The following is an 18,084-nucleotide window of genomic DNA, read 5'->3' on the forward strand; positions in this document are numbered from 1 at the left end:
TTACACAGAGGTACTATGCAACCAAGTTTTAGAACCAGTATTCTCCAGTTTGGCTTACTATGCTGATCTCCCTGATTCTTGCAGTTTAAAGAGGGAAGTCCAAATCAAATTTAAAAGATATTTAATTCTGTAGTTCTAAAATTTTAACTTAATTTGTAATTTTGATGATTATGTGTGCAATATCAAAATAAAAGTGGTCTAGAAGTGAAAAGGTGAAACTGGTAACTCTGCAAGCGCTTATATGTTTATCAAAACTTATGGCAATTACAGCAAGTATTTATGCTAGATTCCTTAGATGTGATTGTCTCCAGCTTTGGAAACCTAAAATGTGAAACGATATATTTTAACACCTTCTGTATTTTTCCTGTTCTTGGCAATGTAGCTGAGCTTAGTTTTTCTGTCTAAAATATTTATTCTTCTAAAGGTACCTGGCTAGTTGAGAATTGACTCCCCATAATTATGGCTCTTGAGGTACAGGATTAGCATAAATAGGATACAGGAATGCTGATACCATTGGTTGCCAAATTTTAAGAAGTTGTGTTTTCTCATGGTTTTATCCCAATGCTACAGATACATGCTTTTTTGAAATTATTATTGCACATGAATACATTAGTCTAAAATAAGGTTTTAAAATATGAACAAATAGTGTCTATCGAAGACATCTACTTATACAAATGTTCTAATTAGCTTTTAAATTTGTATTTTTTATTCAGACTGTGCCATAGTTTTTTACTTGATTTTATTTTTGCTCACTTACCGTTAAACTGGGTGATCTTTGGGCACCTTGTTCTTACTAGGATTTTGCTATAAATGTAGCAGAGTTGTAGGAAGTTAACAAAATAGCAACTACTGAGTATTTCGCCTTTAGAAAAGATATTCTGTTAGTTAGAAACAAATTATACAAGTGAAGTTAACTTTCCAATTTTGAAAGATTATGTGATTAGCTTCAAGGTATTGAGTTCATGAAGTAGAATTAAGCTCTAAAGTTATTTTGGGATAAAAAGAAAATATCATTCTAATATTTCCGAGAAGTAAAAATCTGTTTAACTGTCAGAACTAGTGTCAGAATTCTCGCATTCATTTGTTTGTCTTTATTTTTCAGTCGCATAGGCCCTCCTCCTTCTCCTTCAGCAGCTGACAAAGAAGAGAATCCCGCTGTGCTGGCTGAAAACTGCTTCAGAGAACTGCTGGGCCGAGCGACTTTTGGGAATATGAATAATGCTGTGAGACCAGTTTTTGCGTAAGTAGTTGGTGTTTTCCTGGCTACTTGTTACTGTGCTATATTCATTCTGTTTTAATTTACTTGCAGAGGACAAATACTCTTACCTGTGTGAGTGAGTTATTAATAGAGCCAGTGTAGCAATGTGGGAGGGCACAGGAGTGAGTCAGATAACATCCCTTTGAGCACTTGTTCAACCACTTCACTAGATTTTCCCCCTTAAATAGGAAATACAGTCATGTGCATCATTTCACTAGAGTTTTTATTCACACCTTGAAATGTATATATCCAGTAAAATATTGAAACAAACGAATGTCCAAGTATGATGTATCTTATTTTATTAACTTCTGGTCAGTTCCTCATGTTCCCTGGCTTCTATTTCTTGGCTTTCTTTTTGCCATGGCTGGACTGCCTTCGGTCGCATTCTCTTCTCTGACTAAGTTTTATCTTATACTGAGTGACTGAACAGAGCAGGAATATTAAATATCTTGTTGGTACTTATATGCTGCCTTCCAAGCAGAATACATTTGTGAGCCTTGAGTTTCTCCACATAGACGTTATCTCTCAAGCCTTGTAAACCCTCTGAGTTCTAACTCAGTTGTCAGGTGATAGATTCATATGACATTCTGTGTAATTTCTGGACATTTTTGCTAGTCTTTCTTTTGTTAATCATTTGCCTTGTCCTTTCCCCTTCCTGACTATAATAATGTCTTTATAGCATATGTATAAAGTAGTCAAAATGTAACATCCAGAATTCTTTATTTAGGGCAGATATTTGGGTTCAAAGTTGAGCTTTAGTTACAAGAATCTATAAACTGCAAAATTAAGCATCAGAGAAATATTATAGTGTTTTCAAAAGGATTCCCCCCACCCCACCCCCGACTGCTACCACCACCAAAAAGTTGAGATTTACCGTTTAAAGACTCTGTGGGCTTATGAAAATGCTACTAAGAACTAATCAAATTATGTCAAATATAACTAAAGGCAGATTTATTTTTTCCAGACATGCTGATTTAATATCAGAATTCCAGCTTTTATCTTGTTAACCGAGAGGTAATCTGTAAGGCCTTAAAAATCTAGAGAGCTAGTCTAAAAGAAAGAAACTACCGAATTAACTATACTTGATTACTTGAGTAACTTGGAAGTGGGCCATATTCTTTTCTATGTAGAACTTAGTGGACGTACCTCCTGATCATGTGTTAATCTAATTAAATGTTAATTAAATAGTTAATTATATATTAGCAATTTAGTTAATTAGTTGATTAAATATTAAATGCCCTCTGCAAGTAAGGTACCAGGTATTTTGGTGGAATATATACATGAATAAAACTGTCCTAGTCCTTAAAAACTTGATTGATAATTGGCATTCATAGTGGCTTTTTACCTTGTGTGTTCTGTGAATTTTAATTTTGAGCTCATATTCATTGTACCTTTATTTGTGAGGATTCTTTGAGGCTTGGATTAATGGTGTGTACTCCACAAGAGGCTTTGTTTTGCTTCTGCTGAAGGCATGGGTGCAGTCTTATCCAGGCACCACTTTGAACTACATTCTTATCTTCAGTTTTTTTGAGCCACATAGATACTTGTGAACTCTGTCAACCAAGATGATACTTGTGAATTCTGTCAACAGAGATGAGAGCCTGGGTGCTAGGTGTATGGTTGAATTCTCCAGAGAGACTTTCGTTTTTGTGATTCTTCTCAGAGCCAAGGCCACACAGACAAGCTTTTTGACAGTCTTCTACAACATAGAACATTCCCCCAGATTCACTGAAGGTGTCATCTTTTAAGGCTTGAATTGATGCATGTGTTTCTGATCTGATAGCCACCTTTCCTGGGTGGACCCTAAACTTTGTCTCCAGTCTCCTGTGTATACAACCCTTTAAACCACTAGCTATCAGCTACCAGAGATCTGAAGATGTGCCTAAGACAACTGCTGGCTTCAATGTATACTTACCTCTCCAGATTCTCACCTTCTTGTGGAGTCTGGACTGAGGAACTTTTCTTTCTTGCCAGCTCATGTTGGTATTGAAAAATCATATATATGTATGTATGTATATGTGTGTGTGTGTGTGTGTGTGTGTGTGTGTGTGTGTGTATTCTAGTCTTTTATTGTTACTGTTTTATGAAAGGATTTGGCAGTTGTTCTGGAAATGGAAACATTGACTTTCTTTTAGATAATATTATTTTGATTGGTAGACTTTGCATATTGTTCAGGGTTCTAGAGGAGAAAGTGTAATAACAATAAGGAATTCTTAAAGTAATTTTCTTACTGTTAATTTACAGGCATTTAGATCATCACAGACTATGGGATCCCAATGAATTTGCAGTTCACTGCTTTAAAGTTATAATGTATTCCATTCAGGTAAGGATTGGTTAACTGTTATATTTATATATAAGTAATTTTAGTTCTGTGTCGATAAGCATGTCCTCAGACAGAGATAGAGAACAATGTAGGAGATAAGATGTGTTCTTAATTTAGTTCTTTGTCTCATTTATTTTTATTTACCACTTTTATTCTTATTTGCCAAGATGAAAAAATATCTAATTAAAAAGAACTAAATGAGTTTATGATGACAATCTTTATTGTGCATTTATTAAATACATTATTGAGCATTTATATTTTATGATAAACTGGTATTAGAATTGATATTTATAGTCTTTATATATTGAGGCACCTGATGAGGCACTCTCATCTACTGCAGCGGACAGCCTTGGTTTTCTTAAAACTTGAACAGACCCAGTTAGCTCTTAATTCAAGTGGGATTTTAGGTCTTTATTTTTTAACACTATCTACATTTTTAATGCCCTAAAAAGTCATCATTAATTTAAAGGAGATAAGGTAGTAAGAAGCAGTACAGCTTTTAGTATAGGTCATACCAGGATTTTCATCCTAGATGTGCTGTTTGCTAGTTGCATAGAACTTGGGCAAATTATTTAGCCTCTCTGAGCTTCAATTTCCTCATTTCTGAGAAGGAAATTTTAATGAATTCATTGAATGGTTCATTTTTATATTAAAATAGAAGGTACCATTTATCAAGTGCTGGCTATACCTCTAAATGTGCTAGTAACCTTATGTATATGCTTTATCTCATTAATCCTCCTTATTTTATGAAGTAGATATTGTTATTATCCCCATTTTACGGATCAGAAAACTGACCTTTAGAGAGGTCAGGCACCTCACTCAAGGGTACACAGGTAGAACGTAAGGATTCAAATTCTGGTCATTCTGTTCTAGAACTTTTGGTCTAAATTAAACATTAAGTTTAGGGGCTTCCCTGGTGGCGCAGTGGTTGGGAGTCCGCCTGCCGATGCAGGGGATGCGGGTTCGTGCCCCGGTCCGGGAAGATCCCACATGCCGCGGAGCAGCTGGGCCCGTAGAGCTCCATATTATTAGAAGCTATATATATTACATGCCATAAAAATCTCTTATAAGTTTAGGTTACTATAGCATGCCTAGCATAATGTAGGTTTTCAATGCATGGTAGTTATTATAAAGCTGGTTTGGATGTGGAAGGATAATTTAAAAAATTTTTTTCCCAGTTTTATTGAGATTATAATTGACATATAACATTATATAAGATTAAGGTATACAACATTGCAAAATGATAACCATAATAAGTTTTCTCAAGATCCATCACCTCACATAGTTACACATTTTTTCCCCCTTTGATGAGAACTTTTAAGATCTTTTAATTTAATTTTAGTTTAGTAGGTGAGAAGTTGATCTGGCAATCTGTGGACATAATGAAGGCTGTTCCCCTGGTCTTCAGTAGCCTTGTATTTCTTCATTTGCCTTCCTCATTCAGATTTAGTTACTAGATGAAATTGTTTTTTACAAAAAGTAAAGTAAATTACAAAGTTGAAGAAACTGAAGGAATCAATAAATATTTGTTGGTTAAATGTCTGAGAAATGACTTCTGGTCCACAGCATTGCTTTAGAAGGAGCTTTAAGTGCACCATATGTTTTTTGAGGTCCGTTAATCAAAAATTACATGGTAGTACCCACCAGAATGGGAGTTTCTGTTTAATAAGACTATCCTGATACAATCAAAACTTCTGATAGATTTGATTGTTTTAATTGCCATTTACTATAAAATTGATATAAGAATCATTCTTAGGTAATATTTCAACCTCTGTCCATAAAACATTAAACTAGCTGGCCCTGATCAGGAAATTTCATCAGGTACACATTGTTAAGAGTTTAATTTTGGTAGTGGCTCTTGATTAGATGAGAGTTTTGACTGTTTAGCATTGTTAGATGTCCATGATAAGAAATAGTATGTATCTGGTTGGGTAAGAGAGAAGTACTATAAATGTCATAATCTGTTTTTTAACAACATTTTGTCTATTATCAAGTTATAAGAGTGTATAAATATTCTTTGTGGAATTACAGAGAGGTACAAGGAGAGTAAAAATTTCTCATAAATCTCCCTCTCAGAGATGACCAGTGTTAATATGTAGGCATATATAATTCCAGTCTTATATACTTTTTAAAAAACAGAATTTTATTTAACGTAGTATTTTACAGCTTACTGTTTTTTTTCACTCAGGATATCATAAATATTTTCTGGTATCCCTATCTATTCTTAAAAAGAATGGTTTCTAATGGCTACATATTGTTCCATTAAGTGTCACATGGTTTATCATTCTTATGAATTCTGCCAGGATGCATGTAATTGTTCATATATTTTTACACTATTTTGTTCTTTTAGGCTCAGTATTCTCACCATGTGATCCAGGAGATTCTAGGACACCTTGATGCTCGTAAAAAAGATTCTCCACGAGTTCGAGCAGGTATTATTCAGGTTCTGTTAGAGGCTGTTGCCATTGCTGCTAAAGGTTCCATAGGTGAGTGCCAGCACCCCCCCACAAAAAAAATTCATTAATCTTTTTCAGAATTTTTTTTTCAGTAGGAATAGCAATGTGTGGAAAACTCTTTGAAAATATTTGCAATGTTTTTAAATGTGCTCTAATTTCTCTTGAAATGTTAGGTTCACATGACTGTTGTCAGACTTCCTTAGTTACAGTTAAACACTTCCCTCCAGATCATTCTCTTCTTTCCTTCCTTCTTTTTGCCCAATAAAGATTCTTGAATACCAGTTAGTTATATGCTAAACATTGGGAGGGTACAGATGCAAGAAAGTTATGGTTTACTTGGAGTTAGATGACTTTACCTACACTGTAATACAAGGCAGAGTTTGATCACATATCATAAGAAAACCAGGGTCCAGAGAAGGGAGGGAAAATGGATCAGCAGGAGGCAAGTATTATGTAGCCCATTTGACGAGGACGTATGGTGGTAGTGTGAGGGAAGCCCGAGAAGCGGCTTAAAGTTCCACTTGTGGCCAGGCCACGGGTGTCATTCTACAGTGGACTGACACGAGTTAAAGATTTACTGTACCCTTCATCAGAGATGTGTTATAGAGTAATTCATCTGGCTGCAAAGCGTAGGACACATTAGAAGTCACAGGTGGTTGTCACCATTGTAGGCACAGAGAAAGAACTTGACCTTGATGGCAGCAGTAGAAATGGGAACGTAAAGCCAGCAGGATTTGATAACTGACTGACTAGAGGGGTAACAAGGAGAACGGACAGGTCAGACATCATGCTTTTTCACTCACATGGGATTAGAAGAATGGAAGGGTCCCTAATAAAATTACTGAAGTTAGGAGGAAAATCTAGTTATGGTTTCTTTGCTTCAAAATGAAAGTGGAACTATACATTAGCTGCTGAAATATTCTAATATTCACTCAGTGTCAAATGAGAGTGGGCATTTTGGATATGGACTTGTCATTACTTATAACTTATCTCAAAGAGATGGAAGCAGGTTACTTAATTGAAGAGTTAACTTGAAATATGAAGTGAAACACAGATGATGCATTGACTGAATCGTCTCACCTGCTAATATCTATTATGTGTGAGGTTGCTATGTTTTAGGTTTTGTACATTCAAAGAAGCATTTGTACGTGGCTGCCTGTCCTGGAGAAAGTTGGAATCTAGAGTAGGAGGCAGAAATAAAAACACTGATTAAAGTGTAGTGTGATAGATGCAGTGCCAGAAACACAGGCAGAGTATTTATAGTACTAAAAACAGAGAGCATAGTCAGTTTACCTGAATGTGATAAATTGGCTAGTTTCTGTCTAATAATTGAGGCAAAATTCTTTCTTCTTCAGCCTCAAAAGATGCCAAATAAATTTCTTAGGCCACAGTGAGCTATATTATAGTTCTCTGGATTCTGACCCAACAGTCAGGTTATCCCAATACTGTACACATTATTCTGAGTAGACAAGATTAGATAGATGGAGAGTTTTTGGTAATCTTTGTATGAATATACACATTTTGTGTGGTTTGTACCAAGGATTCAAACAGTGAGTTGCTCAGAGATGCCCAGTAAATGTTTGTTGGAATAGCTAGGAGACTTTCTTATTTAGGTATTTCTCATTTACTTGTTTAATGTGCTAGTTAGTTCATAAATTTTGAAGTATTTCCAAGTACTTAGAAAATACGCAGAAATCTCTGTTGAGAAATACGAGGATTGGATTTGAATGTACGTTGCTAGAAGAATGTATCTGCTTACATCAGGGTTCATTTGCAGGACCCACAGTGCTGGAAGTCTTTAACACCCTATTGAAACATCTGCGTCTCAGTGTTGAATTTGAAGCACGTGATTTACAGGGAGAATCTATAAGCAGTGCCAACTTAAACACAAGTTCCAAAGACAGTGATGAGAAGATTGTGCAGAATGCTATCATCCAAACAATAGGTGAGTACATTTCACTTTTCAAATTATTCTGGAAAACAGTGATTCAGAAAACCCTCACAGAAGGTACTTGTCTCTTACGGGACATTAGTCAAAGGTGAATGATAGCTTAGACTTTTAAAAGAACTTTCTGTTTGGAAAATAAACAAACATAAGAATACGACAAAGAACACTGTATATACCCTTCACCCAGATTCATCTATTAATATTTTATGTCATTTACTTTATCATTTCCTTTCTCTCTCTGTCTGCCTTTCTCCATCCCTTTCTCCATTTCTCTGTGTGTGTATGTATATGTGTGTATATATAGATATACACACATAAGCACATATATAAATATATACGTATAGAGAGACATAGATACATACATATACACATCTACATTTTTTTCCTAACCACTGGATGGTAAGTGCATGGCTCTTTACTACAGATTATTTTTCCAAAGAATAAACCAGAGTACTCTTATATAACCAGAGTACAGTTATCAAGTCAGTAAATTTAACTTTGATACAGTACTTTAGTCAAACTTCCATATTTCAGTTTTGTCATTTGACCTGATAATGTCCTTTATAGCGTGTTTTTCCTTAGGTCCAGGATCCAGTCTAGGATCATTTAGTTGCATTTAGTTGTGATATTTCTTTGGTTCCTTTAGTTTGGAACATTTCCCTTTTATGATATGGGCATTTTTTAAGACTATAGGTCCCCCTGACCCCTCACTTAAAAAAAAAAATATCCTCACATGGGTTTGTCTGCTCTTTCCTCATGATTAAATTCAGGTTACGGGTTCCTGGCTGGATACTACGTAAGTGATAGTGTTCTCAGATTATCACATTCGGAGAAGTACACGTACTTCTCGCTGGTGATGTTAGTTTTGATCACGCAAAGTATTGTTCTATTTCTCTGCTGCACAGTTTCCATTTTTCCCCTTGCAAATAATAAGCAGTCTCTGCGAAGATACTTTTAGGCCGTGCAGATATTCTGCTCTCCATCCAAACTACACCCTAGATTTAGCAACCATTCAAAATTCTTAGCTGAACCAGAGTCTTTACCATGATGGTTACAAAATGATGGCTATCAACTTGGCACTCAGGGTTCATTGTAAGCAAGAGCCCCTCTTTCTCCCTACTTATGTATGTAGGAATACATGTGTTTATCTATTTAAATACAGTGGTATGAGCTCATGGATTTATATTTTTATCTTCATAATTTATTCTGTACTTATTAAATTATTATTATTATTTTGGTGGTCAAACTGTCCCAGATTTGGCCAGTGGAGCCCCTGTTTTTTATATCTTTGTAATATCCCCCCACATTTCTTTTAAGCACAGACTTAGGTTCATTTTATACTTCCTGCCCCAATCCTAGAATCAGTCATTTCTCTAAGGAGCTGTGGTTCCTTTTAGTGGGGAAAGGCACTAGAGACCAGGATCTGGGTACTAATACTCAGGCTTTAATATCATATGCTTCCCCGTCCCCTCACGCACACAAAGGGTAAAAGGGTAAAGAGCTTACTTAAAAAAAAAGAAAGAAAGAAAGAAAGAAAGCCATGGGGAATTTTTTGGGAAATTAAATGATCAGACTGTATATAAATACAAATTAAAGCAATCAAATTCTTCCTACTTTAACCCTCCTCTTCCAATATTTTCTTTAGAGTATCCAGATCATATTTTAATGTAACTGTATGATTTCTAGGATAATTTCCAAATTGAGTTGTATTCTTGGGTTTAGTACCTAACTTCTAGTGGCTACTAATAGTTTCTACTAATAATAGAGTCATATAAATTTATTCTGGAGCTCAGTTTATGCCTTTTATTTGAGTAATATCCTACCTATGGGCCACTTGTTTATAATAGTCCTTTGGAATATTTAATACAGAGTTTTCCTTTGTTTATTTATAAAGTTTTATGGATATGCATACATGCATTACGCATCCACATTCAGCACCTTTTTATTGAACGTATTGAACTTAACACCAGGCCGTATGCTTGGGCTTCTTGATGCACGTGACTCCTACCTTGTGGATGCCTTTGGTTGATCTTCTTGGGGTAGTACCTCTGTTTCACCTAATCACAATCTCATCATGTGCATAGAAATTGTCCTCATTAGGGCAAAGCCCAGGGTGTCTGTGATATTTTAAGATGGTATATCAAATCAGCTAGTCTTGTTTTCAGAGAATTAATTTAAATTGCTTTAGAGACTTCTAGTTAATTCAGTGTCACTGTTTTACTCTAGAGTATTTAATTTATTGTTTCTCAAGTATGTTGTTATAAAATGTATATACCACAAACAAGCAATATTTCTGTGACATAACACATTCAGAGTAACGTGAAAATTAAAACATGAGAGGAAAACAATGCAGTGTGGCACAGTGAATAAGACTTTTATTTAAATCACACTTTTGCTTTCCTCGATATTTTCTTTCAGAAGTTCTCAGTATTCTTTCTTTATCAGGTCACGTGAATATTGGTGGGACACAGAGCAGGGCTGCTGTAGCTTTTGCACTTGAAGACAGGAGGCCTTTGGCCAAGCTCTTTCTTTTAAAATAATGCTCTGCTCTTTTGGGGAGGCTCATTAGCACTTCTATTCAGCAGTTCAAATACAAACAATGGGAATAGAGAATGAGTTAACTTTCTGGCTGTCCTCACAGTTGACTTGTTGGAAAATTTCTGTCTTTGTGGTTAATGACCAGCTTGCTTGGAAGAGAAAATCAGTGCCCAGTTTTGTACAGTGATTAGGAACATATCTAATTGAGTTCTTGGAAAGTTGAAAATACCTTATAGAGAGGAAGCAGAGAGTAATAATAACACACATAGGCTTTGGAAATGTGAATAGATCTCACCTCAGGTCTTAATGTTAGCTGTGTAATTTTTTGTATGAATTCCTAACCTCTCTTATCCTAATTTCCACAAGAGGAAGCTGACACAAATAATAGTACCTGGATTCATAAGGTACTATTATTTGTTGCTGTAAGGATACAAATACAAAGTAGCTTCTTTCCCCATAAATATGTGCTCAAGTGTTAGGTAGAATAATATACTTTATGCTGATTGAATAATGTTAAGATCATGAGATTTTTGATTGCTAGAGTATGTTATAAAGAGAAATGAGTTTTACCCCTAGATCTAATCAAAATGATAAATAGAACAATTTGAATTTATAGAAAGAGATTATTAACTCCAGTAATACAGGCTGAAGAGTTAAGTTGAAAAACTAATTTACTCTTAAAGAAATATTAAAAACGTAGGTTTCTGTAATGATTATGTTGCATTTTAAGAAATGATCAAAAATAACCAGGTTTTAATACCTGTTCTGATATTTCAAAGAAACAACAGGGTTAAAAGTTTGAGTAAGTGATTATTAAGTGTCCCAAGTCTTCTGTGATGAGGCAGTAAACTTTCCAAAGCTATAACAGATAAATTCAAAATATGCACAATACCCAGGAGTTCCTTGAGAAAAATGACAAATAAGTAAATAATTTGAATTATGTATATTGAATTAATACTGAATTAACCCACAGTGTTAGACTGTAAACCTGGCTCATTATAATGACATTCTAGAACATTTCAACAATCCTGGGGAAGCCAAAGTAGTGGACTAATTCTTGACTTTCTTACTAGAACAGGAATTTAGGCTTACAAAATGGGAACAAGGGTTTCATCAGAAATACTATCAAAAGTGGTTTTTTTTCCTTTTTCTAAAACTCCAGTCAATTCAAATTGATGATTTGCCACTGTTAACTGTATGCAAAAGACTTTCAAACATTTATCTTAATCTAAGTATTAGTCCATTAAACACATCTTATAATGTAAATGATTTTTACCAAAGAAATTATCATATCTTTAGACTTACATGTAGCTCAAAGACATTATTTTACCACATATTGAAAGCTGTGGTTAAAAATATATTATGATTTTTTATTATATGGAAAAATAAACTTTTCCATTTGCAAAATTTATCTTAAATTTATCTTACTATTTTTATAGGATTTTTTGGAAGTAACCTACCAGATTATCAGAGGTCAGAAATCATGATGTTCATTATGGGGAAAGTACCTGTCTTTGGAACGTCCACCCATACTTTGGATATCAGTCAACTAGGGTATGTGTATGTAGTTGTTCTGTGTTCTCAAACTGTACAGTTGAATTTAATCTTGTATTGAATTTTATCTTAAATCTATAAAATGTTTTGTCTTTTTACTCAGTAATAAAAGTCCTATGGTGGTGTTATGGCACTAGATTGCTAAGCAGTTGAATCAACATTGCATGCTTGGGTGGGAGGATTTGGGAGACTGGGGTTGACACATATACATTATTGATAGTGTGTATAAAATAGGCAACTGATGGGAACATACTGTATAGCACAGGGAACTCTACCTAATGCCCTGTGGTAACCTAAATGGGAGGGAGGTCCAAAAGGGAGGGGATATCTGTATACATATGGCTGATTCATTTTGTTGTGCAGTGGAGGCTAACACAACGTTGTAAAGCAGCCATACTCCAATAAAAATTAAAAAACAAAACAAAACCAAAAAAACATTGCATGCTTTTAGAATCAGTTTTCAGTATATCATAAATTCTCAAATTTTCTTATATTGGCTAGGTGGAAGGTTATTCAGCCTGGGCATTTTCTATATATGTAGATTATTTAGGGTAAAGTTTCAGGTTTGTCACTGTGGAAGGAATGTTTACTTATTTCTAGAGTTCTAGAACTGAAAGTTATTTTAAAGATCATATGTCTTGACCCCCTCCCCTCATTTTATAGATTTGCTTTGATTTTACAACATACTAAAGCCTTAGTTTGTAAATATGTTTGTATGTTACTAATTTAATAAGGAGATGATACTCTTATTTGACTTATATTTATTTGGCCATTAATTAGAGAACCCTTTCTTCATTTGTTAATTCTTTTTTGAAGAACTATTTATATAAGAATTATTTAGGCACATTCTTACCTGCTTATTAATATATGTTAAATAGATATTATGTTTGTCAATTATATTTGCAATAGATCTGTTCTCCAATTTATAGTATCTTTTAATTGAGGTTGTTTTGTTGTGTATTCATACAACTGACTTTTCATGTCATTACGTGTAGAGGTCTGTTTCCTTTGAGAGCCAATAGCTTTTTAATTTTCTTTGTTCAAATTTGATTTATTTTTTAACATCTAACCCTTTAATTCATGTGAAATTTACTTTAGAGTATAAAGTGAGCCTTGACTTTAGCTAGTATGAAAATAAAATCTGTATAGCTAATATGAGTAGAGTTTTAAAATCAATAAATAATAATGTAAGGAAATGAAGTTAATTACTATTAATAAGATAATACCACTATTTTGTATATTTTAGGGATTTGGGAACCAGGCGGATTCAGATAATGTTGCTGAGATCTTTACTTATGGTAAGGAATTTAAGACAGGTGAAGAACACACTTAACCCTAAATTATTAAAGAGGTTAAAAGAATAGCTTCACATTATCAGTTTCTTTTTCTTGTATTATAAGATAGTATTTACAGTAAGTTTTTTTTCTGTGGTTTATATACTTGAATATAATGCTTTTCATTCTTTAAAATTTTACTTTTATTGTTTATTCCTCACTTCCTCTGTTGTCTTATTTGATCTTCATAATGATGAAACATACCAAGGGCAGGAAGCATTGCCATTTTATAGATGAAGATGCCTGGGCCCAGCTAGAGCCAGATTTGTCAGTCCTTTCTTACAGGATCTTTGCTTTTTTATTTGTATCTTGTTTAAGAGCTCCTTGCCTACTCTAATGATATAAACACATTTGTTTATATCTTCTTACAAAAGGTTTAAAATTCAGCTTTCCACATGTAGAACTTTGATCTGAGGTTTATTTTTGTATGTGGTATAAGATATGGATATATTTCTAATTTTTCTAGGTGGGTAGTAATTGTCCCACCAATTTCTGCTCACTTATAAAATCACCTTTATCCTATAATGAGTGCCCAAATATAAATGTTAGATGTTCTATTTATGCTAGTAATCCTGAATATAGAGATTACCCACATGAAATTTCATTTGGTCCTAAGCCTTTATATTAAATAAATTCCCTGAATAAATAACCTTGTCTCTAATCCTAATTGTACTACGTAGTCAACTGAATGAATTTCTATGTGGTATGGTTAAACTATTTAATAGCATTAAAGTATATGCTAATTAAAAGCTCCAACTTTAGGGCTTCCCTGGTGGCGCAGTGGCTGAGAGTCTGCCTGCCGATGCAGGGGACGCGGGTTCGTGCCCCGCTCCAGGAAGATTCCACATGCCGTGGAGCGGCTGGGCCCGTGAGCCATGGCCACTGAGCCTGTGCGTCCGGAGCCTGTGCTCCGCAATGGGAGAGGCCACAACAGTGAGAGGCCCGCATACCGCAAAAAAAAAAAAAAAAAAAAAAAAAAAGCTCCAACTTTAGACATAGGGATACACTCAGAAATGTCACATCAAATAAAGAATAAAGTACAGCTTTCCAAAATGAAAATGCTTTCCTTATTAACCTAAATTGCTTAATTTAAAATAAAAGAATTATTTGCCATTTAAAAATTTTCAGGTCTTACCTGTGTTATTTGCTGCCTAGTCTCCTTATATCCATTTAGGATTGACTACCTGTTCCATATATTCTTAGTCTCTCTGAGCCTTAGTTTTCTTTTACAAAATGGGGGTACACTAATGCCTAGCCTCATAGGAATATGGTAAGGATGAAGTTAATACACATATAGTGCTTAGATTCATGCCTGGCATATGGTAAATGTGTACTATTATTTTATTAACTCTATGAATGATGTTTTTGTAAATTCAGAAAAATCCTCATCATCTCACAAATTTCCTTTTAGTTTTTCCTTCAGGCTTGTGTCCATACTTGCTGTTTTCTCTAAGCTTATGGTTCTTATAAAACAGCTTGAGAGTTTTACCAAAGAAGGACTCAAGACAAAGGTTTTTTTGTTTGTTTCTTTGTTTTTCCTCCCTATAATCAGGTAACCTCTGGATACAAAGCAAAGACAATAGTTACTGCACTGCCAGGGTCTTTTCTGGATCCTCTGTTATCACCATCCCTCATGGAAGACTATGAACTGAGACAGTTAGTCTTGGAAGTAATGCATAATCTCATGGATCGCCATGACAATAGGGCAAAGCTTCGAGGGATCAGGTAATGTGCTGTTTGAAAATAGGCTTAATGATAGTGTTTTCAGATTTCTATGTTAATATATTTAAGTATTGTAATTTTTTTAATCTAGGATTTTCAGGTTTTATTAATCCAGAATTTTATTTAATTGGTATTGTGACAATTTAATTATTAATATGTTTTAAGATAGTGTTGAAGGTCTTTTAATGTACTTTCAGAGATCTCATCTACTAGTAATCACTAGTTACATAAATTTTATTTTGGTTTTGCTTTAAACTTAGGAATGACATCAGAAGTCAAGATTACGCAATTCTACTTGATTAAACTTGGTAATTTGGTAGTATCATTACATATAGGCTTATTTAAAATGCTCATTGAAATGAATGTTAAATAGTTCAGACTCCTAAGTATAGCTGATTCATCATATAAGATGTGATATTATAACTAAATGTGCTGTTCATTAAAAATGATGCATTGATTGTCTCTAGAATAATACCAGATGTGGCTGACCTAAAAATAAAAAGAGAAAAAATTTGTAGACAAGACACAAGTTTCATGAAAAAGGTAAGATTATCTTCTGAAAAAGAATGCATGACTTAAGTTATAGCCATTTGAATTGTTAGGTAGTTTTATATTGATCGATAACCTTAAAATGAAGCCATAGCATTTTGGAGTTGAAAATGTGAAGCCATCTTCAACTCCCCACATTGCCACAACCGTCCTGATGGCGTCTCTTCTGGCCTGCGTTTAAGCTTTGGGTGGTCAGTCTGCTGTGATAGTTCCAGATTTCTCCCTTTGAGTAAAATGTCTCTGTGATTGCTGCCCTGCCCTCCTCCCCACCCCAAACACAAATGTTGCTTTCGCTTTTAATGGGTCCTTAATAGACAGCCTCAAGCTTTTGAGAATACTTATCATCATTGATTAAATACATATAATGAGTATTTAGTGTGTATTAGGCATTATTCTGTGCATTATTTGGGGTATAAAGGTCAGGTAGGCAGGATCTCTGCCTGTATAACTAGTATTTAGCTAGATTATCATTATGATCACTTCAGTTTTGTAGGCGTATTGGCAAATGGCTGAATTTAGAAAATTATGGCATCTGAAGTTATTTAGTATATCAGATAAACTTTCTGTGCAGTTATTCTTCATCCAAAGCTTGAGTACGTAGTATTGCCAGATGCTGAGCTCAACATTGAGAGGTACAACAGTAAGCATGCCATGTGTGCTAACTGACCTCAGTATAATCACAGTTCTGGTGGATAAATCAGTTTTGGTGAGCCTGGATCTTTAGAGGCGCAGAGAACAACAGACTGTAGGAAGATAGGTACAGATATCTATAATCCCTGATGATCTTTGGCTCTTTGTCAGACCCTGCTTTCTTCCTGTCACCATCTTTTATTTTTTTGTCCTTATCCATTAATATCGATTGCTGTGTTTCAAGTTAATGGCCTCACAGTTTAAAAACTTCATTTGAAAAATAATTTACAAACTATCACTGTTCCTAAATTAATGTGAATAAAAAGAATTCTTTTAAGTTTGACTGTATTGTGTATGAAAAAAGTGGTTAATAATAGGTCAAAGGCATTAACTCTTTCCAACTTTTATTTTTTCGATATTTTATATCATCTAGTTAATCAAAGAAATTATGCCCCATAATTGAGGAACTTTTAATCGAGTGATAGAATGAGTTTTAAAAATTTACTGATAGTTAATTTGGGGTCTTTTTACTTTAACATCATGACATTAAGCAATCCTGAACTTTGGGACTGGATTGATTTTATTTTATCTAGTATGATAGAAATAATCCTTTGTGCTTAATTTTGCTAGCCAATCAATTTGAAAGAGTATGGTTTAACTGAAAGGTTAGATTATTCCTTGTTAAATTTTGAATCATTAAACTATTCTCTGAATTAGTTTTCCTTCCATTTTATAATTTAAAATAAACTGGCTAAGCATTTGCTACCATTAGTATAAACCATTTCTTTAGTATATTTTTCTTTAGGAACAATCTGTTCACATTTTTCCTTTATCAAATTTTATTTTTACAGTTGGACACCCTTTTTCATTTACTTTCTAATTTATTTTATCAGTAAAAATGTTGTTTGGTTTTCATATGCAACTTTAAGTAGCCACTTATGGAAATTTCAATGAAGACCTGAAGAAAAAAAATTGAGGTCTATAGCCAGGGGACTGTGGACTGCCCTTTGGTTAAGAGAAGCTTGCAGTTTAGAATGGACAGTACCTTTGGCTTTTCCATGCAAGCATTATGTCCAGGCAGCTGTGTCTCAGGTGACTGCCCAGCCTAAAACTGCTCCATCTGACTGTTTTAGGGACATCTTAGACATTGGATCTAAGTTTGAAAAATTGTCCCAGGGCAAGGTGCCCTTACAAATTACATTGGGAGGTGCCCTTTCAGCTCTAATATCCTAATGAAGGTGTATTTCCAGATAAGAGAAAACAGCTGTTTCCTCACCTGCCAGGGCTACTCTCCTAGAGCTAAATTCCTGGCAGAATGTCACTGTATGAAAGAGCTCTTGTTAGTGTTTTATCAATTAAGGATTATGTAGAAAAAAAGTACTTCTGGGGCTTCCCTGGTGGCGCAGTGGTTGAGAGTCCGCCTGCCGATGCAGGGGACGCCGGTTCGTGCCCCAGTCCGGGAAGATCCCACGTGCCACGGAGCGTCTGGGCCCCATGAGCCATGGCCGCTGAGCCTGCACGTCCGGAGCTTGTGCTCCGCAGCGGGAGAGGCCACAACAGTGAGAGGCCCGCGTACCGCAAAAAAAAAAAAAAAGTACTTCTTATTATGAAATGTAAAATATATAGGCATTATTATTTTAATTACTTTTAAGTGAGCAGCAGTACAGCTAAAAGCATCCCACATGCCCATCTTGTTTACAACTCCATCTTCTCCCCAAGAGGTAATCACTGTCCTTGCTTTCATGAATATTATTCCTTGCTTTTTTTCCCTA

The 18,084-nt window shown here is 34.8% G+C and overlaps 1 protein-coding gene across 2 annotated transcripts in view; it reads left to right on the forward strand.

Annotated features, from left to right (window-relative positions):
• Nucleotides 1-18,084, forward strand: part of EFR3A (EFR3 homolog A) — a 99,171-nt gene that overhangs the window by 51,336 nt on the left and 29,751 nt on the right. For both annotated transcript variants that reach the window (XM_007447989.1, XM_007447990.1), the window contains 8 exons: nucleotides 1,103-1,240; nucleotides 3,503-3,581; nucleotides 5,932-6,067; nucleotides 7,815-7,982; nucleotides 11,963-12,077; nucleotides 13,324-13,375; nucleotides 14,964-15,136; nucleotides 15,601-15,676. In XM_007447989.1, the coding sequence (XP_007448051.1) occupies nucleotides 1,103-1,240; nucleotides 3,503-3,581; nucleotides 5,932-6,067; nucleotides 7,815-7,982; nucleotides 11,963-12,077; nucleotides 13,324-13,375; nucleotides 14,964-15,136; nucleotides 15,601-15,676 (937 nt within the window). The remainder of the gene's footprint in view (nucleotides 1-1,102; nucleotides 1,241-3,502; nucleotides 3,582-5,931; nucleotides 6,068-7,814; nucleotides 7,983-11,962; nucleotides 12,078-13,323; nucleotides 13,376-14,963; nucleotides 15,137-15,600; nucleotides 15,677-18,084) is intronic.

Source organism: Lipotes vexillifer, unplaced genomic scaffold (assembly GCF_000442215.2).
Source record: "Lipotes vexillifer unplaced genomic scaffold, Lipotes_vexillifer_v1.1 scaffold796, whole genome shotgun sequence".
NCBI classification, from domain to species: domain Eukaryota; kingdom Metazoa; phylum Chordata; class Mammalia; order Artiodactyla; family Lipotidae; genus Lipotes; species Lipotes vexillifer.